This window comes from Phaethon lepturus, unplaced genomic scaffold (assembly GCF_000687285.1).
Source record: "Phaethon lepturus isolate BGI_N335 unplaced genomic scaffold, ASM68728v1 scaffold14368, whole genome shotgun sequence".
NCBI lineage: Eukaryota > Metazoa > Chordata > Aves > Phaethontiformes > Phaethontidae > Phaethon > Phaethon lepturus.
Window position 1 is genome coordinate 8222 of NW_010558400.1, and position 23943 is coordinate 32164.

Genomic DNA, 23943 nt, shown 5'->3' on the forward strand with positions numbered 1-23943 from the left:
GGTATGCAATGCGAACATTTCACATTTGTGCACTTGTCCTCCTTTGTTTTATTCAAGACTTCAAAACATTCCATTTAATACCATTATATTCTCGTTAATGTTCCAGGAGAGAACATGATTTAACAACCCACTTAAAAGGCTGGTAATAATGCTGCAGTTCAAATTTTAAACTGTCTTTGGCAGAACTCAGTAGCAATTAGAATTGTACAATTTAGTCGGTCTATCTTAATATACTCTCTCTCCTATAAAGCACGTTCAAAATTCACAGCTTGACGATATCCATGTTTGAAAGACATACTACAATAAGAAAATCCAAGGTCTTTCGTTACATTTATAGCATATCAACTTGTTTCATGTTCTTCCCCATTCATGTGGAATGTTAACCGTTTTGTTCACAAAGTCAGGGTTTGGGGCTGTTATAGCTCTATTACACATCTAGGAAACGCTGAAATGGATTCTACTGGAAAAAGCCAAACCAGCTTGTTTTCATTATTTGTTCTTGACGAATCAGTCACTGAGACCAGTAAAAACTGCACTAAATGCTTACGTCGCCATTTAAAAGTTCCCATTGCAATTAAGACTTCCTTATGCCTATTTTCATACCACACACACAAGCAAGGAAAACCACACTAGGGGAGAGATACTCAGATACTGAGGTTCGTTATCTGTGCTACTGTACTGCCATTAGGGAGTCTTGTTTGTATCAAGGTTCTCGCTAATTATATAAAAAAAAATAACCCATCAGTTTTAAAGTATCAAGACAGCACTTCTAAGATGCAGTTTTCCAATATCAGTCCTCAAAGAAGTAAACCATTCGTTTACTGGAAGAAAGGAATCCATAATATACCAAGTTTTTGCATACAGGGAGAATCCAGTTTACTACTTATTTTTCAAACGAATCATTTGCTGCACTCAGATTTAGCTATTTGCAGAACCAGGGTCCCAGATGAAGATCACAGCCTTTGCCGGCCCCACACGTTACTACCACTGTTCACACATCCCAGACCCACAACTGCTATTGTGCCTTTCACTGAGAGACACCCACCATGTCAGTGGTTCCCAAAACCTTGTTTTTTTCCATCATGCATATAAAATGCCTGGATTTCAAAGAGAACACTTAAATTCACAGAGCTTTCACTCCCCCCATTTCTCCCACAAAGTATTATTTGAAAAAGATAAAACAAGTCAGGACTTTGTGTTTTTCTTAGACTAGAAGAAGCCTCACCCAACTTAAAAAAAAAATTAAACAGATTCAGAAATGAATCTCATATATACCTTTATAACAATTTGGGAAGCCATTCTACTATTTAGAAAACTACTGAGGTTCAACGTAACAGATGCCATATTTTTACAGAGCTACTGAAGGAACTCAAAGATATGCATTTGACATCTCCAATCCATCGAACAACTAAACCATTTCTGGCCATTACAACTCTCATTATCAATGAAAATATTGATCTAACAAAAGCACATGGGATACACCGGACACATTAGTTCCACATTCCAGCCTAAAATCACAAACTGGCACCTGCAAGCAAAAGCACACTGAATCAAATCCCCTAAGAGCCCAGCACACAACTGCATTTAAGATCAATTCAATGCACAATTCGAAGAAGGCCAAGATGAGCAGATATTTGAGAGCATTAGCCTAAGACTCTTGTACCCTGACTGCAAACATTACTGGAGCTTGTTCATTGCTATCGTTTGCCCACACTCATCTAATTTGTTGAAAATAAGAAACTGAAGCTGCTACTTCAATGGCAGATGCCCACTCTGAGCTCTTTTTCTATCACCTCAGAAATCCACTGCTTTTCTCCAGAGCAGTATTTCACATACTCTTTTCTCTTTAAATACAAACAAAACAAGAAAAGAACACACTTCACTTTCTAAACACCACTTTTGTTAAAGCACTGTTAGATGGGTGCTGAATGACCATCACAGTGGTAGCACAGAATGAAGGATGGGGTAAAGGCATAAGCCATTTTCAGAAAGGCTCCGTTAAAGGAACCTTGAGGTCTGAAGGAAACTCCAACACGCCTGCACACACTCCTCCAGATTTAGAATGGGACATAGAATAATTTAGGCTGGAAAAGCCCTTTAACATTACCGAGTCCAACCGTAAACCTAACGCTGCCAAGTCCACCACTAAACCATGTCCCTAAGTGTCACAACTACGTATCTTTTAAGCACCTCCAGGGATGGTGACTCAGCCGTTTCCCTGGGCAGCCTGTTTCAGTGCTTGATAACCCTTTTGGTGAAGAAATTCTTCCTAACATCCAGTCTAAACCTCAACATAAGGCTAAGGCTTTGAGCAACCTGATCTAGTGACAGATGCCCCTGCTTACAGCATGGGCATTGGTCTAGATGATCTTTAGAAGGTCCCTTCCCACCCAAACCATTCTACGCTTCTAAAAATGCCAAGACACTTCAAACCTATTGTTAGTCAAGTCCTCCTTCTAGAAATTACTAGTTTGGGGAGACAGGCAGGACAAGAGGAATCTTTCATCATTATCACGGTTCTCTACAGTTCTGCCAGTACCTATTTTGTATCTTCTACTCATTCACCCAGATTTGTGCTTCACATATTTTATTTCCCTTCTAACCTTCTCTGTATTCCCCTTCTGCAAATGTGCATGCTTTCTCCCGCACATACATTCTGGATACAGAATGTAACCGCTGATCCTCTGTTTCAAGGAGACCAGGACTCCTGACTTCAGCAGCTGCATAGTAAGAAAAACCTCCTATAGCTTCCTGCCTTTGCAACAGACAGCATTTCTACCTGAATAGACATTCCTGTGCTCCTGCCTCTGGACCTCCACCAGCCCCACATCCCCCGAAAATCCATACATCTCAGCACCATTCTCAAGCAACCTCAGTACCTTGAAATTTCCAAACTCATTGAGATAAGTTTCTCTCTCCTGTAGGGCCATAGCGATTCCCAACGGAGTAGATCAGTCTGCCCTGCAGCACTCCATCCTACACGCAAATGAAAACAGCTGACCTGTTCTTCAGTCTACCAATAAATGGTGTCTTGTACATGGAGTCAGAGTGGAAGAAAGTTAAGCTCTGCCACACTTGTTTAGAGTTTGCCAAACAGTAAGGCCCTGTATTCAGTAGAAGTTGTTTGGAAAGACACGTGATACGGCCCCTCCTCAGGCAGGGCAGTTGTTAAGCTGTGTATGTACTGCAGTTTCTCCACTACAACTCTCTGCATGCAATTCAGCATTATGCTACCTACCTTGTCAAAATCCTTCCAAATATTTTCAATGCCCTTACACTTACCTAAACACCTTTAGGATTCTATTAGAAAAAGATACCAAACCAATATGAAAAAAACATGGCCCACCACTGCGCGCATTGGCTAGTTACTTTAACCAAAACTATAGTGTGTTTTGCTTTTTCAAAGCAAGACCACAGGAGGTGGTTTTAATGAACTTTGCAAATGCCTCTTCTACTTCTCGTAATATCCACCAAGGAGGGGAACAAAACCCATCAGTGAATTAAATGGGGAAACCTCATGAAATGAGCATCCCATTTCATCTTGCATCAAATGTATATTAGAAAACTCTAAGAGCTATAAGAAGATAAAGAGTTATTTAAAATATAATAAAATAACCTAATAATAATATATCCTTCAACCAAAACAGAAATTCCATTTTTATTTCATCCAATGCACATTTAGTAACTGTTACACTTACGTGACAGACATCATCTGTCATTGAGCTTTGTCTCAATGCAACTTGAACCTAAGAGATTTGAGATTGAAGTATTCTGGTGGAATCCAGCTACCTAAAAAGTTATACTTAAACTCTGTATTTTTAAAATTCCATGTCCCCAGAGTAAAAAACAGAAAAAGGACATGGGAAATGATTTAGACATTTCCCAGTTTCCATGGGATCCCTCATCTTACATTATCGCTCCCTTAACTCTGCCCCAGGAAGAATGTTTGCTTTCAAGCATCATCTTCCCTACGAACAAGTGTATGTAATTTTGTTAGAGAAGAAGTAGCACAGTGAATTTTTTTGCAAGAGTGGCCCTGAGAGGCTGGCACGCCTAGCAAAGCCTGGCTAATGCCATGATACAATCTTTCTAGTCCAGGACAGTTACACTGTTTTATAGAGTGCATACCCAAATACGGAGGGGACTTTGAGAACCTAAACTTACGCTTATTTTTGTGTTGGTACCAAGGTTGTGTGATATAAATCCATAGCTTGCAGATATGCAGACACCATTTTCATGTTGTTTCTTACACAATTCATGGGTAAGAAGCACATAAGACATGAAGGCCCTTTCATCATGAACAGGGTCCCAAATGACTAGGCTGCAACAATATAACCCATTGCCTTACTCACTATCAACAGCAAGAACAAAACACCACCTAACTTTTGTCTGTTACAAGTTCAGATTTAAGAACTCAAATCTGGCAGGTCTATGCATATATATATATATAGGCATACCACACTCTACATGCAAAGCACATGTACAGAAATTCCCAATTCTATTCACATGCATTCCACTACCCAAATAATTACGAGAAAGATTATTTTTACTTAGATGTATCTACATGCTTACGCATCAACTCACTTAACGCTATGCCCTGAAAATACATTCCTTTAAATATCTTGTAGATGACAGTTACCTTAAACTACAAATCTTCGTATTAATACTTAGCCTTACAATTATGTTATAACGTAAATAATCTAAAAGCAAGTCTGACCGAGGGATAAACTATGCATTGAACTTTGAGGTACCAAAAGGGATACAAAGAACTCACGCACTTAAGAACCTACCTGAGAGCTTGAGTCCTCGTTCACCAACCTGCGTGTTGTAACCATTCGGCATTCGAAGAATAGCATCGTGGATTCCTGCCAATTTTGCTACTGCATACACCTCTTCTTGTGTTGCACCGATACTGCCGTACAGCAGATTGTAATAGATAGTATTATGGAAGAGAACAGCATCCTATGTTTATGAAAAGAATACGTTAAACAAGAAACCATGATATGTTAAACAAGAAACCATGTTTAACATATGTTAAACAAGAAACTGTCCCCAGTCCATGAAAGAAATCAATACAGAATAGCTTATATTTTTCTACAGAGCCTGAAGGTAAAAATATTTGGGAAAATTTCTTTTCCCAAAAATGAGATTAACACTTTTTGTGTCCTAAATGTGTATTTCACATTTTTACCACTTTGCTAACTCATTATGGGTGGTAATCAACTATAAAGCTAAATCACTTAAAGCTGGAGGCAGTTACTCATGAAAAGGCTTAAACACATTTCAGAAATGGGATCTATATGATGATGCACATACAAACATAATACTTCCTGGGAGGGGGAAAAAAAAAAAAAAAGCATCGTGACTTCCAAAGGAACTAGACAATACCACTGCATTAGGATTGGCCTTCATTTAAACCACAGCATCAGAACACTGAGAATTACTATTAGGATGTACTATTTGGGAAGAATGAAACACGGTATACCTGAGGTACAACTCCTATTGCCTTTCTCAGACTTTCCAAACTGACATCTTGTATGTTCTGTCCAGCAACATAAATATTTCCCTTCTGAGGTTCATAGAAACGAAATAATAATCTCACAATTGTGCTTTTCCTGAAATTGAAAAGAATTGAAGCTAATGTTACATTCCTGGTTTGCCATTTACAGTCTCTAAACCGAACTGATGTCATAAACAAAAATAATAAAAAGTGAAACACGAGAACAAACGCATTTAAAAAAAAAAATTCTGCATCATTGATTGGTGTATTTAGTCCATTTACCCACCCTGACCCACTACCTCCTACAATGGCCACTTTCTTTCCTGCAGGGACTTCAAAAGACACTCCGGCAAGTACTTTCTGCCCTTCGATGTATTCAAAATGCACATTATCAAAGGCGATGGCAGCAGTCTGCGGTGTGATCTGCAGGGGTGGAGCCAGCTCTTTGTCCTATTAAAAGAAGAGTGCCACTTTATATGCTGCCCAGAAAGTACCTCAAGCAGTTCAACAAGCTGAACGGTCCATTTCCTAGCTCAGAAAGAGGCAAACAGACACTCCAGCTTGGATATATTGAAAATAATTACAATCCGCCACACAAGTGAAATTGGTTTGTTCCTCCTTTTCCCCAAAGAAAGTAAAAATTCCTGCTGCAAACACTCTGCTTCACAATTTCTTTTGCAGTAGTAAATTCAGCATCATTAATTACAAAAAAAAATTAAGCACAAGGCATGAATACTTAAATAAAAAAATCTCAATACAAACACAGCTTCTGTGAAGCAACTTCCGCTGTCACTAAAAGGTTCTGCAAGAAAAAAGCAGCTCCTATTCCACTAACTGCACTTAAAGAGGAGGCAGAACAGCATCCTGACACAGCACCTCTTTCTTGAATAGAAATTAAACCTGGAAAGTAATAAACAGGGTGAGATGATGGCATTGCCAGAAAACAACCCTATTAAATACCCAGATACTTTAGGAAAATAAGCTACTACTTACTTTAATTTTGGTATCTACACTGAGAAGTGTAAACAAGGTATTCATATCTATAAGTGCTTGTCTTGTCTCTCTGTATACTGTTCCCAGGAAGTTTAGGGGAAGAGAAAGCTGGAACAGCAATCCATTCACCATTACTAGATCTCCAACAGAAAGGCTGCCTTAAGACAAAATGGATGTGAGAGAATAAGGAGACTTGAGGGGTTGTTTTGTTAGGAAGCACCAGAAGATTTAAAAAAAAAAAATCAAGTCAATCCAGTCTAATTTCTTTTATCCCATTTCTAAAACCAGATGTTTAAATAGTAAACAAAATGCATTCCCAGAAGATCAGATTTTATATAGGAAGGTGCCTGGAAAGAATGGCAATGTTTGTGTGGATTTCACTTAGAAAAAAAGATATAATAGCACCTGGAAAGTAAGACAAGCAGCGTATCACAAAACTCACGGAAAACATCAAATTGTAAAGTAAATTCCACAGCAAGAAACATAAAGGGGCCTAAAGTTAGAAAGGGAAGAACTACAATATGAGAGCAGGAATCAGGAAAGGTAATCTTAAGTACAACTACAGACAAATCCAGATGATAGAATTTGTCATGATCGAGAGAGAGGACTTGTCATACTATATACAACAGAGCTGGTAAAACATACAGTGAGAACCACTGGGCAACTTAATATCAAATATGCTGATGAAGGGATGACATACTAGCTAAAGGTAAGCGCCGGATCAGTTCAGCTGAAACAGGTCCAGAAAGCCATGTATTCTACCATCCTGCTTAAAGGCTATTCTCAATTTTCTTAAGGACCGCCATAAACTGCACCTACTGACTTAGCCATTCACAGTGTAACTCTTTCCTGTCCCGGCATCTCTTAAGAAGAGCAAAGCAGATGCAAGAAAGACAACATGATATAAAGGTCTACCCTTCAAACACATCTGGATGCTAACAGCGTTTAAAGCATCATTATTTCTACTCTAAACCCACCTTCCTTTAGCTGAGCCTCATCCTGATACTGCATTCATCTACTGTATTTGACGCTTGTATTGTGTCTTCCTGAACAAGCAGGCTTTACTTTATGTAGTAAATTAGATAAAAATAGATTAAAAACTGACATATGGAAACAATTCTTTTAATAATGTGCCCTTATTAATCCAAGGAAAGTGAATGACACTGGTAATAAAACTGCTGGAGACAAAGCACGTGAGTATATACACATTGGGGAGAAAGTTCTGAATCTTGCCAACATGGTAAGGAAGAAGGGTAAAAAGAAAGCACTTTTGCAGAAGTACTTGTATTTACAGAAGTGTCTTTCACAATCCTTCAACAGAAACTTCCCAAAGTTACATTTTCTGAGGATCTTCTCTAACTGCTAAACGTTTAAAATGTTTCTAATAAAATCATACTAGTTACTGCTATATATACATATAATAGAATTAATACTCCAAGAAGCAGAAATACTCAAAACTCTCAAGCAAAAACTCTTAAAAATTAACTATCACATCAACCATAAGTTAATTAAAATTAACACCTCTATTGCGGATGAATTAAGGTAGAGCCATTTTTAGCTTACAGACAGATGAGTTACCTGCAACAATGCCCTGGCTAGCAAGCACCATGATGGCTGTTAAGCCAATGCTAAATATAGCACTCTGTCCAAAGTTCAGGAGAGCTAAAGTAGAGGTAGTCTTCAGGGAGGCATTTTCATATGTCTTCAAGAATTCATCATACCGTTGGGCTTCATATTTTTCATTATTGAAATACTACAATATGCACAAAAATAATAAATGTCACAAACAAACTAGATTGTATATTTAACTAGTTATAAAGTTCAGTATAAACATACTACATGCACAGATACACACATAACCCCTCTTCAACACTTCTAACAACTAAAGAGAAAAGAAGATTAAAAAATTAGTGTGTGAAGACAAAAACCATGAGCAAACCCCAGCACGTTCTGTACTGGGAAGGGAGACATTATGGAGATCCCTACCATACTCATATTCTAGTAACACTGAGTGTTTGTCTTACAGAACTTCTACCCAATTAACGTCAATACCCAATTACCCAGCTGCCACTAGATAATAAAAAGAAGGAAAAGTTACTGTCCTCTATGTACTAGAACATCCTTGTCACTGTGATGATGACCAATTCTCTAGAACAGTACTTCTCACATGATGTCTACTTCTGGGTCCTTCTTCACAGATAACTCCACTGCTTATCTTTCCAGTTCTAGCTCTCCAATTAAAAGCAGCTTAAAATAAGCATAAGCCTGGACAATTCCAAAGCTGTCCACCGGATTTTTTCATAGTGGCAGTAGAAGAACCAATAGAGGCCTGTTTTTTCATGCAAACATTGCAATGGAGTGCTACAAACCACAACAGGCAATGCAAACAGTACACACGGTCATTTGAGAAGACAGTATGTTGCAGGCTGACATTCAGAAGTCAATTTTGCAAACAAGTGAAGAGAAGCTTCTTCAAGACTCTAAGTTAACATTTTGCAGAAACTGACGGTCAAGGTAATTCATTCATGAAAGAAACTTCTCACTCTTTATTAGCAAATAGCTTTTTTCCAAGCCCCACTAACAACTTTCAGGCTACTCCGTTAGTTATCAGGTAGTACTCGTCAAATGAATGTTTTAAAAATACGCTATTGCTCCAAGTATGTAGCCCTATAAAAGTTGGATCTTATGACTCACTTTCCCTAGGCTGACAGAAGACAAAGGGCCAAGTAGTAAAGATTGGTCTTACCTTCACAGTCTCATAATTTAGTAGTGAGTCAATTGCAGCATTACCCGCATCATTATCTGCTTTGTTCATTTCTATTCGAAACTTAGTCCTGTAAAATGAAGGCTTAATACAGTCAAGAGTTCAGGCTGAGACAACGCTAAGTATCCTGAAGAATCTGAGGGTGGGCCTTACCTCCACTGTGTAATTCCTATTGTGAATGCTGCATAGGCTCCTAGCGTCCCCAGGGTTACTAAAGCAAATTCTGCACCACATTTGTAATACTAGAATATTTAAAATAAAATAAAAAGAAAAGTCACACTCATTTTCAAAACTTCACTGTTGTCTCAAAATAATGACAGCTTAGCCCAAGACAAGAACTCTGAAGGTCCCTCCCAACACACTCCCTGCTCTGAACAGCTTAAGACTGAATACAGGCATAAAAGCTCAAAAGGAAAGTAGCAAGAAGAGTATGGATAAAAAGGTACGAGGAGATAACCAAGAACTACTGTATAACATAATACTGGCAAGTTATTTTTGCCATTATAAAACACAAATGTTGCTGATGTTTGTGCTGTTAGCACAACTAAGTATTTGCTTACATGCTTTTTGTGTGGATTTTGAAAGAAAGCTGAAGATTGCAGAACAAGAAATACATGGCCTTGCAAAACAATTTATGAAGCGTTTTCTCTACTTCAGGGGACAACAGGAAAAAAAAGCCGTAAGAAGAAAAATTAAAGCATCCTGGCAGGCTGGCCGAAAGCCAGCTTGATTTGCAACTTCCAAAGGCTGTAAAATTTAACCCAATATCAACAGGGGTTTTAATCAAATTTGAATGTAACAACAAGTTAAGTCCTTCTAAAAAGAAGGGGAATAAACAAGATTCTTGCTTTTAATTTAGTCTAAGCTACATAATCAAGGTTTATATTTTAGCATATAAACATCCAAAGATCCTGATTTCTAAGACAGTAAGTGTGATTTATAAAGGAAAAGCTTAAAATTGAGCTTATCAAGCTTAAAACCTGCAAGAAGAAGAAAACTATCTTCCTAAAGATAATTTTCAATTTTCAGTTCTGGATAAGGAAAGACCAGTATTAAGAGAGCCAATAATCACTCCCTCCTTTATCGTCACCACACTAAGACGCAACATTACTGGACATTTTTATTCTGCTTCTTCAACATTCACCTAGACATATTTGACACTTGTGTGCACAGTTTACTTTTCTAATTTCATTTTCTCAACAGTTCTGAAGAACATCATTGAAAACTATCCACATAAACATCGCTGGCCGAACACCGGCATTAAATGTAAAAATAATTTCAAATAAGCAGATTCAAAGTAACTAATATTTGAAAATTATGGACTGCTCTCCTTTATAGTAGTTGCTTTCACAACCACCTTATAAATTCAATTATTATTAACACTCAGTAGACTCTAGTGAAAGAAAAATCAATGTATTATTCCTAAATGAGGTAATTCCAACTCAGGAATAAACAACACTTACCAGAATTCCACTGACTAGTGCCACTTCAAACATCGTAGGTCCCAGATTAAATACTAAAGCACTAAGAACAAAACTGATGCCCCTCGTTCCTCTGTCGATGGTTTTTGACAGAGCTCCAGTCTGCCTACTTAGATGGAACGCCAAATCCAGGTTATGAAGGTGCAGGAAAACATTCTTCGCTATCCTTCTGATGGAATTTTGAGCTACTTTACCAAATACTGCATTTCTAGCTTCATTAAATAATGCTGCCCCAGCTCTTGAGATACCATCTAAAAAGAGAGGAAAAAGTTTACAAAATTAAAATAATATTTAAAACTTCCCTTCATGCATGAAATTACATTAGACTCATAGAATCATAGAATCTTTGGGTTGGAAAGGACCTTTAAAGGTCATCTAGTCCAACCCCATGCAGTGAGCAGGGACATCTTCCATGGAGCAGGTTGCTCAGAGCCCCATCCAACCTGACCTTGAAAGTTTCCAGGGATGGGGCATCTACCACCTCTCTGGGCAACCTCTTCCTCTGTTCTCTGCACACAATTTCTTCCTTATATCTAGTCTAAATCTGCCCTCTCTTAGTTTAAAACCATTGCCCCTTGTCCTATCGCAACAGGCCCTGCTAAAAAGTCTCTCCCCATCTTTCTCATTCTTTATGTATTTTCAGCATTTTTAGTTCAAAGGTAATTTATACTTAATTGGTCCAAAACTTTATTCCATTTTTCATTTATAAACCCTTGCACAGACATTTTAAATCAGTTTCTTTCACAGCTGGGTATAAGAAAGGGTAGGATTTATAATCAAGTATAATTTCTATAAGCATTATTTCATTTTTTTTTAGTTGGAATACCAGAAGCAAGGTCACAGAACATTGTAAACACACATCAACACAGAAGTAACTATGAAAATAACCATCTTAGAGGCAAAGGTCAGAAGTTCTGCTAGCCCACTCCTTGACTGAATAACATTAACACTTGTCAACAGATTTGGGAATACCACTTACAGCCAATGAGAACAGCAGTTGCCACAGTTGCCACTGTATTTGGTGCATCACCGAGGTTGAGTATGTTTCCAGATACCTGGTTGAGATTGTCTACTGCATATTTAAACATGAAGGGGACCAATATATTCATGGCCTAAAAGCATAAGAACACCACTTAGTCCACGTGCATTAAAACATGTATCTATGTAGCATGACTATTTTTTCTGAACTTGCTGTACTGTTACATTTAGTTCTTAACCACTTAGTGTGGGTGAGATGGCTCTCTTGATTTTGAAATAATACTCTCCATAGTATTAAGTCTTTACTCCTGGGACTGCAGGGTTAGTTTGTCTCTCTCGCTGGCTCCTTTTCAATATCAGTATCTATCCTAAACAAACTGTACACTGCAAAGGCACTTAAACTGAGACTGAGCATTCAGTACAGCAATGGCAAGACTGGGAAATGAATCAAGTAGCAGACACGGCATGACGCATACTCACAATGCTACTAAATCATGTCGTCATTATAGGTTGTTTGCTCTTCGTGATCCTGGCAATGTGCAGTGTGAAGAACTACTACTACAAAAGAAACAACTCCCCCCCCATATTGCTAACACTGGGTCAATCAAGATGTATTAAACCAAAGCTGTAGTGAAGTCAAAGAAAAGCAGTTAACCTATCCCTTGTCTCTTCTGACTGTTAGTACTACCTTAATATTTAAATAATGCTTTCCATTTGCAACATCACTATTATTAACCTAATACCTCCATTAACCCTAGCATTTGGCACAGCAGCACAAAAGACTCTCCATATGATCTACAAGACACTACAAATTACTTTCACAATATGAAATTTCAAACAAAATACCAAAGTCATATCCACAACCTAACATATTGCATGTCACTAGATATTTTTGCAAGAGCCCCGAAACCCAAATGCATCTCCTCTAAGTGATGTCTCCTCTACATGCAAAAAGCAAGACAGCTAGACACGTAAACAGACCAACTTTAGTATTTTTTATTTGCACAATTGCAGCATGAGAAAATACTCAAACTCTTGAACATAAAATTCTTAAGTCTTGTTAATGTTCTGTTGTTACAACATTCATTCGTACCAACAAGGAAGAGAGTTGCTGACAAACTTCATATAATTAACAGAATTCATTAATTCAAACTGCTTCTAACTGTGGAGATTTGAAAATAAGGTATACAAGTTTTTTAGCAGTTGAACAAGTATGGTAAGACCTACAATCTTATAATCATGGCAGATATTAAAATACTTTAGAGTGAGCTGACTTTGCTTAAAGTTGATTGTTTTTTTTTCAGTACTTGGAAAAAAATTGTGGGTAGATGACAAATTATTTTACATGAGAAGAAACAAAAAACTAAAACAGATTGACAAAGATATTTCAGCTCTCTCCACCAAATGTTTTGTGTACTCACTTAGATCTCAATTGTATTTAGGGACGTCTGTCAGAGCTGAAAGCCCAGTGAAAAAAATGTTAGTTAAGGGGATAAAACTAGGTTTCAAGCAAAAACAGTGGTGAAGTCTTTTATAACTTCAGTCCAAATTCAAGCCGCAAGACAGGATTTTAGTAATTATAACTATCCCAGTATCAAATATTTCCAGTGTTACTAATTACTGGTAGTAGTGTAAGACAGGTACTTCACCAAGAAAGGAAACTGGAGTTTTGAAAAAACTTCTTTTAACTATAGGATTAAAGAAAAAAATTTAAGTTAATTTTTTGAATCTGCTCTGTTTATTTTTTTTAAACACTGTTTTAGGCAAAAGTTTTAAATGCAAATGAGGAAGGAATCAATTTTTTTCTCTTCCCTCCTGTGTCTCCCCTATGAAATACACTAAGCAAGCAAAATAAAAAAGAAAAAAAAAGACTACCAAATCCTCAATACAGCATAATCTAGACAACTCCTGAGAGGAGACAGATCAGATCTGAGAGCATCTAGGTGAGATTACTACAGGCTGGTTTGTGACTGAAAAAACAAAATAGCTGAAAGATCAGGTCCTACGTCAAATACATTCTTCTGAAATTTACCCAGTGCAAGCCTGAGAGCTGTTCAGCAACAGCTCCCCTTTTAATAGATTGGAATTGTGGAAATCTCCACTGGAAAAAAAAAAAAAAAGACCCGAGGTTAGCATTATCTGCAGAAAACCAAGAAATACCATGAAAGCAGCAGCATACAATAATGTCTGGTAACTTCAATTATACACAGCAGACAAACAGGTTACTGCCGTTACGTGCTTAAACCTTAAGCATAAAGCCCCCAAAAGAACTGAGGGTGCATTAACAGAGATTTTGAATCTTTACAATATTGAAATTCAACCCCGCCCCCCCCTCCAGTATAATCAAAAACCCCTACCTTCCATTCAGAGTTACTGAAACTCAATTTTTGGGTGGCATTTTTTTCTTAATAAAGACAAATATACTACCATGTGCGTTACAGTGATGACCAACACTACAAACTGCAGGTTTTCCTGGGAGAGACTATTCAGTAGAAAATAAGAGTATTGTAATGCAGATTGTCTTGATTTGCTGCAGATTCTCACAAATCCCTCTGCAGGGATTTTACTTTTCAGCAGACTGTGTTACACTACAGGTAGTTTAGAAATAGAACTACAGATATATTTTAAAGTCCATTTAAAGAAAAGAGATGTATCCTTTAAATTGCAGTTCTCCACTTGCAATTAATTTAACCGGTAACAGCCTACAATTTTGCAGAAGTGTCTTCTTTTACATCAATATAATTCTACACAATAGAGTTTTAAATTAAATTTAAAGCCTGGTCTCAGGTTATAGTTGTTCTGACTCCTGGAGGGTAAAGCTTGAATAAGGACAAGGTGGCATCATATTGCCTTTCATTAGCAATCAAGACAGTCTGCTTTCCAGTAATTTAAAAAAAAAAGGATAATCTTACAAAGTTTATAGCAAGACAAATGAGAGGCCATTGTTAGAAATAGGCCTTTCCTACTCAATTTATTATGCCAATGAGATCACGTTCACATTAGTGGAAACAAAATTTCAGCCTTCTACATAAACTCACAGCTATCTCTTTAGCAGCTGAGATTTGCTGGCACAGAACAGAAGGCTTTAAGCACACCTAGGTATGCTATGAAAACCTACCATGCAAAACAATTGTCTTAGGCAATATATCTATGTGGGTTTCCCTCTTCTTCCTAATGCCTGAAAGCATGGTAACAATTCCCATTTAAAAGACCCTTTTAATATAAATTTGTACATTTTCTATTTATAATTTTGAATTAATACCTTATCCCTGCCTGAATTTATTGGAAAGCAAATATAGCATCCATGAAGTCATCCCAACTCAATTGCTCACATTTAACAGCATGTTATACTATAATGCATCATGCTTAAATGAATTTAACCGTTTTTTTAAATGACTGCACTGTTTTATGCTGACAACGCATCATCATCTCTATTCCCTTCTGGGACTACACTACTTTTAATACAGTCTTATCTTTCATTTTGCTCTTCCCAGTATTTCTTGTTTAATAAAGATGATGAATTAGTGACTGTCTCAGCCCCAGCACGGTAAAAGTGGTCTACAGTGAACTCCTCTTTTGCCAGTAATTCAATGAGAAACGTTGACATGTAGATGACTGAATTTATCTCTGGACCAATATAAACGTACACATCCAGCAACTCCATTTATCATAGATTCATAGAATATCTCAAGCTGGAAGGGACCCACATAAGGATCATTAAGTCCAACTGCCTGCTCCTCACGGGACTACCTAAAACTAAACCGTATGACTAAGAGTGTCATCCAGATGCATTTGTGGAAACCTAAACAGAAAACTCCATCCCTACAGAGGTAAGGCTACTAAAGGAACTACAAAATGTGCTCCAAAAGACAGAAGAAGCATCCGGCTTCATGCCTTCTTCAAATGTAATGATGACCTGAAACATACTTTTTCCAGTAAGAGGGGGGAAAAAAAACATACTACTACTTTTCTCCTGAAACTTCTCAAAAAGGTAACAGTTTCTAACAGTTTACTGTAATTATCTAACTCCATCTGAGCCCACAAAAAGGGCTCAAACACCAAGATCATACATGCATACTTAACCGATCAGATAGATATCATTATCTTTGCACGCAGATAAAATTTACAATACAACACTTGTGTCTTGCCTCCTTCGCCAAATAATTTCTTCTCCTGAAACCTAGAGGATTAGCAGTCAGTAGAAATGCAGATAGTCTGAAAGATTTCTCTGGCTCATGAATAACACATGCTTGGTCTGTGACCAAGAGGCCAAAAACCACTACAGGCTGACAGAGGTGACAGGCGATTTTGTCACATTCATGTGTTTAAACCCAGCTTCTCAGAAGCCTGAGCACTTTTTCTTCTCGTGCCACAGAAGAAAAAGGGAAGAAACAGAAAAATAAAGTAGCATTTATTACACATGCCCCAGTAGAGATGACAAAAAATGGGAGAAGGAACGTGGAAGAAGAAAAAAACAGATACATAGAACCTGAGCAGGCTAATCTATGTGTCTGAAAACATAGATAATGCCTTGTGTACTCCTCTCACCTATCTCTCCTTGCATCTTTCAGATCACACATGTCTAGATAGGCTATAAATATTTAAGATAAAAATTTAAAGCATGTCATAATACAACAAATCTTCCAAGGAAAAAAAGACCTTACTAGCCCTAGAGCAGACTCCATCCTGTCAGCTCCCAGTCATAAAAAGCCATACAAACAGCTCACTTTGAAGGCTAACAATACTACTAGAGGTTATGTGTAGACAAAAAGGAACCAAAAATCACAATAATTTTTCAATGACAGGCACCTGGGCCCCACAAAAGGACTTAAGACAGATTTTAACTGCAGGCTCTTCAGTAGCTGCACACAAACTGGCTTTTGTTTTGAAACTGAATTTTACTGAACCTGAAAATTTAAAGAGACAAATTCTTTCTCAAGCAGCAGGACAAGGAAGTACAATCTCCAGCTTTTTTGTGTTTTGTGTGTAAGTAAGCCCAATCACACTGGGTGTGAACTAATTTTTTTCCTGTGGCTGAGGATTTCATAACCTACCTCTCCTCTGCGGTACCTCTGGAGTTTTCTTAGAATAAAACTGAAGCCACCCTACAGCCTCTGTCTCAGAGAGTCACCATTTGGATCTTTTCTTTTAACTGGACATTTAATTTTATAAATATAGAGGTATAAAATGTCACCAAACTCTTTTGTCAAACTCAGAAGAAGTTGGCCAAAAGGCTTACAAAAGTGTTTCTTATTGGGGAAGAAGCAGGCATCATGATCACATAGTTCTCTATGCAGAACTCCTAAAAATGAGCAGCCTTTACACAAAATTCAGAATAAAGATGTAATTCCTTCAGGTGCAGGCAAGTTCACAGTGAACAAAGAAATCAGGCCAGGACTGCAGCAAGGAGAAAGATACACTGGCATTCTTGTGCTGACACAACCATACAGCAGAGAAATTTTAACAAACTGCTTGTGTGGTCTATCAAGTACATTGTAATTAACCTCACAAGCAATCAGAACAAAGGACTCCCAAAAGGGATAATGAGGAAACTGCACAGGATTATACATGGTCCAGGCAAGCCACAGGTAAATTACTTTGTATTTAATTTTCTCTATGACAAAGAGACCTTTAGTTTGCTCCAGAAGAAAAGCAGATGTTCAGGGCTCCAAGATACAACAGACTTACTACAGCTCTATAACAAAACTACTGCATGTCAGTTATGCCACAATAACTACATGCATACTTAGCACATGCAAAGTATGAAGCAATTTTAGAAAATTTATCCCACAAAGGAAGAGTGGACATAGCTCAGGTGATGAGAGGTAACTTGGTTAAACTGCAAATTTAACATTAAATTTAAACATTAAACATGTTAAATTAACAGTTAAATTAACAATTAGTTGTTAAAATTTAAAGTTCTTCAAAAATGTTTGAGTTCTAACACAGCTTATGACAGAAACAGAACAAAGAACATCAGCAAAGGACAGCTAGAAGACATCCGTGAAATTTTTCATCCCAGGCAGTTATAATATATATTCTGTAGAGAGCTTGCTGTGTATTTTTCCAATAAAATCCTTGTTTGCCAAAACAAACATTTTCACAAAACACTTCTGCTTTAACAGCCATCTCCTGAAACCTGGGCAAAATTCAACAGGTTTTATTCTCTGCTTCTAGGGATCTGCTCTGGACATCAGGGCTTCCAGGCTACTTTGTACAAAATCTGAAGTACGAAATTTAAGAGAACACTTAAAAGAGATCCAAATACCCAGTTACTTCCCCAAAGAGCAATTAAGTGTCTGATTTTCTGACAGGGGGAAACAGCTCTCTTCCCGGTAGAAGTATAATAGCTCTGTATTATACAAAATACAGAGCTATTTGCAGGAGTCAGGCATCCTGGCCATCAATTTGGTTTTCATTACACCCCAGAAAGCAGACTGAAACATTAATAGATTTCCTAAAAGCAAGGTACAATGCTGCCACATGCAGGATTAGATTCTGGATTCACATTCTCCATCATATTCACATAACCCTACAAATTAGGATCGTGGGGAGAAGAACAGAAGAGAAAAAGAAAAAAATACTTCAAACTTATTTCAAAACTGCCGTCGGATTATTATTAACATTACTAATAAGAGGCTTTAAAAAGAAAGTGCGTTAGAAGAATTTTCATATCTATCTGGTAAATGGGGTATTCTTAAATATACACCACAAAACCTCAACAAACCAAGCATATAATCAGTTAAATATTATTGTGAGGGCAACCGCACAGTATACAAAGCAAAATGGTCCTAGCATTTGCATTTTGAGCAGATAGTTTCCCAGACAGTTCTTAAGTGTAATCTAAAGCATTGCTGTACGTTTTGCACAGGCATACAAAAAGGGTGGAAGTTTACTTGTACAGACATGCCATATTCTGCATATTGTCACCTGCATTATCAGCAACATCCTGAACAGCAGCACGAACCAAAATATCTATTGTAGGCAGTACCAGCTAGCACCTGACAGACTGCTCATGAGAAAGGGCTGTACACCAAAAGATTGGCTTCTCCAGCTCAAATGAATGAGCACATTGCTCTTCCAAGTACTCTTCTTTTATCACCTACATAGCTGAAATTTGTTTCTTTTCTCCTTCCATAACATGTCAATATTGCTGAATGCGAGTAAGTTGCTAGTGCAGCTAAGCTTAGGTGCTAAAACTCACTGTTAAGTAGCACCTACTATTTCTACAAGGTTTGCACAAAATTCGCATTATAACCTGCATTAATCTGTGGAAAGCTTTTACATGCCTATTTCTTTCTAAGAACAAATAAACACTAATTTTGTTGCAGACACGGGTGTAAGTATATGCTCCTTATACAGGAAACAGATTTCTTAAGATTGTAAAGACTCTTAAATAGTAAGAAAGAAAATTATTCCTTGTACAAACCCCAGATGAATAGTAACTATCACAGCACAATGAAGTATCTGTTCTTACCTTTGCACTTGCTAAAAAACCCAGAGATATGGCTACTCGGGCACGCAAGTCTGGTCTGTCTTTGGGCCACACATAAGACAACATTGCTCTGATAATCTTTTTGGCATCTATCTCTTTCAGCTATTGGAAAGAACAAACAAGGGCATTGCATTATAAAGAGACTCCAGGAAACAAAATAACAGTATAAATAAGAATTAATTTTATACATTTCAATCACTGCTGTATTTTGATAGGCAACAGACACTTCTGCAATGTTTGAGACTAGGACTGCATATGAAAATTTGAAGTTGTAAGTTTTTAGGTTTATATCGATGACACGCTGTTAAAACAGATGGATTGTTCTTAATTCACATGTCCTCAAGAGTGCAGGTATAGCCAGCTGTAAGCCACAGAGAAAGACACAATTCACCATAGCTGAAATACTTCACAGAACCCTTCTTTTTTATCTTCTCAAGATTTCTGCACAAAATGCAAGGGCTTTGTATTTCTTCTTTGGAAGCTGTTTTAATGTAGCATACAAACAACTGGAGGGAAAATGCAAAGAATAAAAAAAAAAATTAATGAAGTAACAAAAAACTAAGGCAAGAAGGAAGTCTGAAAGGTCTACAATAAACATAAGTAGTTTGGAGAACATTCTGTGAGTCACAATAGAACACAGCATTAAAAAAATTGCTAGCATTATAGCAACTCAAATAAATCTCTGAAACAGAACATTTATGCTGATACATAAACTGAACTCAAAATAAATTTCAGCTCAGATGATTTGGTCACATTACTACCAATGTCAGCATTTCCAACAATCACTTTCAGAGTTTTCTGGTCATCTTAAAACCTTTGCAGAGAAGCAAGAAATACTCTTACTCTGCTCCTGTCTTTTAGGGCATGTTTTCAGGAAGCCAAAGGGTAGTCCTTCGACAGGTGCCCAACAAAGTTATGACTACCGGCAAGAAAACTATTCTAGTGGTCTTAACGCAGCTTCCATGGTCACCACTTCATTTAACAGAATGGCCTCTGAAGCTGGGTAATCAGGCTTCAAGAGGCAGAAGATGTACATGGCCATGTTAGCTTGTGATCATGTCAATTTTTAATAAATTCTTCAAACAGGTTCTCCTTCTCCAAACCTCAAATTTTGGTCTAAACAAGACCACAGTTCAGTTAACAGGTCTTCCTGAGAAATATTATGGGTTTTATTTTGGGTTTGTTTTTTTTTTTGGGGGGGGGGGGGGGGGGGGGGGGGGGTGGTGGTGGGGGTGGTGTTTTGGAATTTTGTTGTTTGTGGTGGTTTTGGTTGTTTTATTTTTTACAGAAATATAGGTTATTTTGCAGATGGATAGATGTCTGTGTCACACTTGATATATATTCCACTAAACTCCCAAGCTAAATATATTATCTGAAGCCTAAACCATGCTACCCAATCAAGAATAACAGCACATGCAGTAATATACAGCACAAGTAAAAACAACTTGTTTTTCTGTGTTGGCTACCCTGAGATTAACTTGAAAGACACAATGGTTACCTAAAGCTGAAGGGAGGGCAGCATGTAGCAGCTAATCTCTCCATTTCAGGCAATATTTTGTAGCCAGGAGGAGGGGAGAAACAAAAAGTTAGTCCACACCTTTTAAAGATGACTCTTCATTACAGAAGTCAGTAGAAAGGGGGAGTTTTACAATATATTTCAATGTTTCCCCCTCTAGATTGTGTACTTTAAATGCTCCCTCCTCGACTTTGAGGTTAAAACAAATTAGAATAGAAATTCTCTGTTAAGGTCCAGTGTGGATGAGCAAGAAAGGCGAGTTCTGTCCAAAGGTGAGATTGCTGAGGCAACAAGGGAAGCCAATCCTATAAATGTAAGCTTTTAAAAGCACCGGAACAGTCATCTCAGTGTTTCTAGTCAAAGCTTCAAAGAAAACCAAAGGGTAAGAGATATTGCATTTTGTCAACAATTGCAAATGTATCAGAGGATTACACATTATAAGCACATTTCAAACGACTTCTAAAAAATGGATATGTGGAAAATTTGTAAGTGAAGAGAGGATGCAAAACTGTTTCTGTTGTGTCCTACCCATTCAAGAGATAGAGGTATCTGCTGCAGCATATACATGAATCTTTCCATTTGAGCCAAGGATATGCATAAATAGCAGTTCAAACATTTGGAAAGTATCTTTGATCACCACTTACAGGTTAAAAGGAAGTTAAAAAAAATTGTATCACATTAACACAAAAGATACTAGTGCAATCAGAGGAGTTCTAATTATATGTTGCTATTGGCTAGTCAGACTTTGCACAGAAAAGCTATTAAAAAGAATGAAATATATTGGCTGCGAACAAGGAATCTATTTCCATTTCTTCATGGCTCTGAATGGTAACAGAAGTAAGTCCGTTCAGAAAAAAAGTCAGAAGGCAGCCAGTCATTTGCCAAAGGCCTTGCAAAGGAACGAGAAGAAATTTCAAAGGAGATGCAAAATGCACACACATTACATCAAAGTTTACCATGAAATAAATGTTACTGTTGTACAGAAAAATGAGTTGAAAATGGTTTAAATATGCAAGTGGCAACATTAAGAATTAAAATGAGCAATCTGTTTAAGGGACTCAGGCCCTTTTTTGATTCTCTGTGGTATATAAAAAGGTTAAGAGATGAATTGATTTTACCTCCTTTTAAGTGGCAGTAATATTTTATATTTTCTTCCAAGGTGTATTTCTACAGAAGTGGAAGGAATGTAAAGAAAAGTATTATAAATCTAATATAGAAGGGAGCAAAGAAGAAAAGCCTTTTCTTTTTGAATGCAGCATTTCAAACACACTACCAAATACTGAAGATTATTTGCAAAGGAATAAGCATTGACCATCTTCCTGTTCCCCCGACCCATCCTATCCAGGTTCTGAACCTTTTAAAATACCTAAAGAAGGAAAGATGACAGACATTATTCCTCTTCACAACCTCCAAGATTACTGAGTATTGCAAAGCATTCACTGGGTTGACCCTGTTGACTTTATGGACACAGTCTATCCCAGGATGATGAGCTATCAAGAAGCATGATGGCAGAAAACGGTGGTTTGACTTGCATTTAAGCTGTCATTGCTGATGAAGGGAAAAAAAAAAAAACAGCTCTGGCTCCCTGGCTACTCCTTCACAAAGCTGTATCATCTTCTTTATTGTACTAGCACAAGCTGCCTTGTATCTGCACAAAGTTATCCTGCAAACCACTAACAGGTTGCTTCCTCCCCTGTTTTTCCTCTCTTCGCAGCACTGGATTGTACAGTCCCAGCCCAGTTCTCACACCAGCTCTGGAGCTCATGAAACACCTTAATGGACTGATTCATTTTACAAAACTGGCAGTGTTTGTTGCAGGGTTCCCTCTCACTAAAGAGAGTCAGATAAACCTCCAAATTCAGTAGCATGAGAAAAAGCATGGCTGAGAACAGGACTTCCTTTTTTTTTTTTTTTTTTCAGTAGCAGGAGGCATTTAGATTGTTTCAGCCCATGATATGCAACCTGCTGTGAATGAAGCAGCAACAGTTTTTTTGGGAAAGGGTGTTCCCAGCATTTGGACACATTATTTTTCAGCTAGATCACTTCAAACCACCTCACCATCTGACCATACAGTGTCTTACATAGCAAAACACCAAGGTTAGGAAGGAGGTAGGATTCTTTTTTCAGTTGCCTTATCACCTTAAACAAATGTCAAACTAGGGCTTGCACCTTCCTTCCAAACTTTGGGGGGAAAAAAGTAATTAATCTTCTGTCTTAGTACTATCCATCCCTCCACAGAAGGCAAGCAATGACCAGAAAACTAAATAGCAGCTGAGTGAAATGGTGGTAGGGGAAGGCTAATTATCAGGGCTCCATTGTGACTATCAGTCTTTCCATAAGTAATACACGTCTGCTTAGCAACAAGTCAGGGACCACAGTTTTTATTCCTGTCGCTTCTGTGTGCAAAAGACTAACACACATAAAAAACCCCAAAGGTGGTGAAGGACAATACTGTTTTCAGTTTCAGTATTCAGCACATCAGCCACCACTGCAAGTAAATTATTCTGTAACAAAACAGATGCATAAGCTTCTCTCCTAGTTACTTGTGAGATGAAGATATGCCCTTCATACTCTGTGTTTATCCTCAGTATTCAGCTCTGTATCCCCTGAGGCTGCTAGAAAAGGGGCAATTTAAAACATCAGTCCCAAAGTCAGTTTCCAGAATGAACAGGCTGGTTTGTCAAAAAAATTTTGGATGAGAGAAAGGTATAGTATAGCTGACATGTATATCACCTGCAGTTTTCCTAAAAGCATAATCCTTGGGGAAAAAAATTATCATGTGGTAAATTGGGTGCCAGTACTTTTATGCACTGAATACAAGTGCATGTATACACAAGTGCAAGAACTGCACTTGCAACATCAGATTTCCTTCCCTTCATTTTTGCTGAGAACCTCTTGGCTTTTGCACACAAAGTTACTTGGTTTTTCCTCTCTTCATGCATTTCACCTCATCTACAGCTAGTTCTTGCTGCTTTCTTCTGGATGATCCTTAACAGCTCATATTTGTTTAGTTAGACAACAGCCTTAACTGAGTGTCCTACATTAACTATATTATAGCACCATTTATTGGAATAAAAAAGTCAGGGGATTGGCTTATTCAGGAATAGCTGTAAGTAATGGATGAACGGAGAATGCCACTGGAATATTTACACTGCCTAGCAGACCAAAAAAAAAAAAATCAGCTGGCATCAAAATGCCTGGATAACATATTCCTGC

General features: G+C 37.6%; 1 protein-coding gene across 1 annotated transcript in view; it reads right to left on the bottom strand.

The window, feature by feature from the left end:
* The window catches only part of ABCB7 (ATP-binding cassette, sub-family B (MDR/TAP), member 7), a 35147-nt gene that overhangs the window by 7472 nt on the left and 3732 nt on the right, over nucleotides 1-23943 (bottom strand). Inside the window, exons 3-12 of the mRNA XM_010293055.1 lie at nucleotides 19194-19313; nucleotides 11718-11850; nucleotides 10721-10989; nucleotides 9411-9499; nucleotides 9240-9327; nucleotides 8072-8246; nucleotides 6494-6651; nucleotides 5787-5950; nucleotides 5486-5615; nucleotides 4791-4962 (exon numbers count right to left, since the gene is read on the bottom strand). Coding sequence (XP_010291357.1) covers nucleotides 4791-4962; nucleotides 5486-5615; nucleotides 5787-5950; nucleotides 6494-6651; nucleotides 8072-8246; nucleotides 9240-9327; nucleotides 9411-9499; nucleotides 10721-10989; nucleotides 11718-11850; nucleotides 19194-19313 — 1498 coding nt within the window. The remainder of the gene's footprint in view (nucleotides 1-4790; nucleotides 4963-5485; nucleotides 5616-5786; nucleotides 5951-6493; nucleotides 6652-8071; nucleotides 8247-9239; nucleotides 9328-9410; nucleotides 9500-10720; nucleotides 10990-11717; nucleotides 11851-19193; nucleotides 19314-23943) is intronic.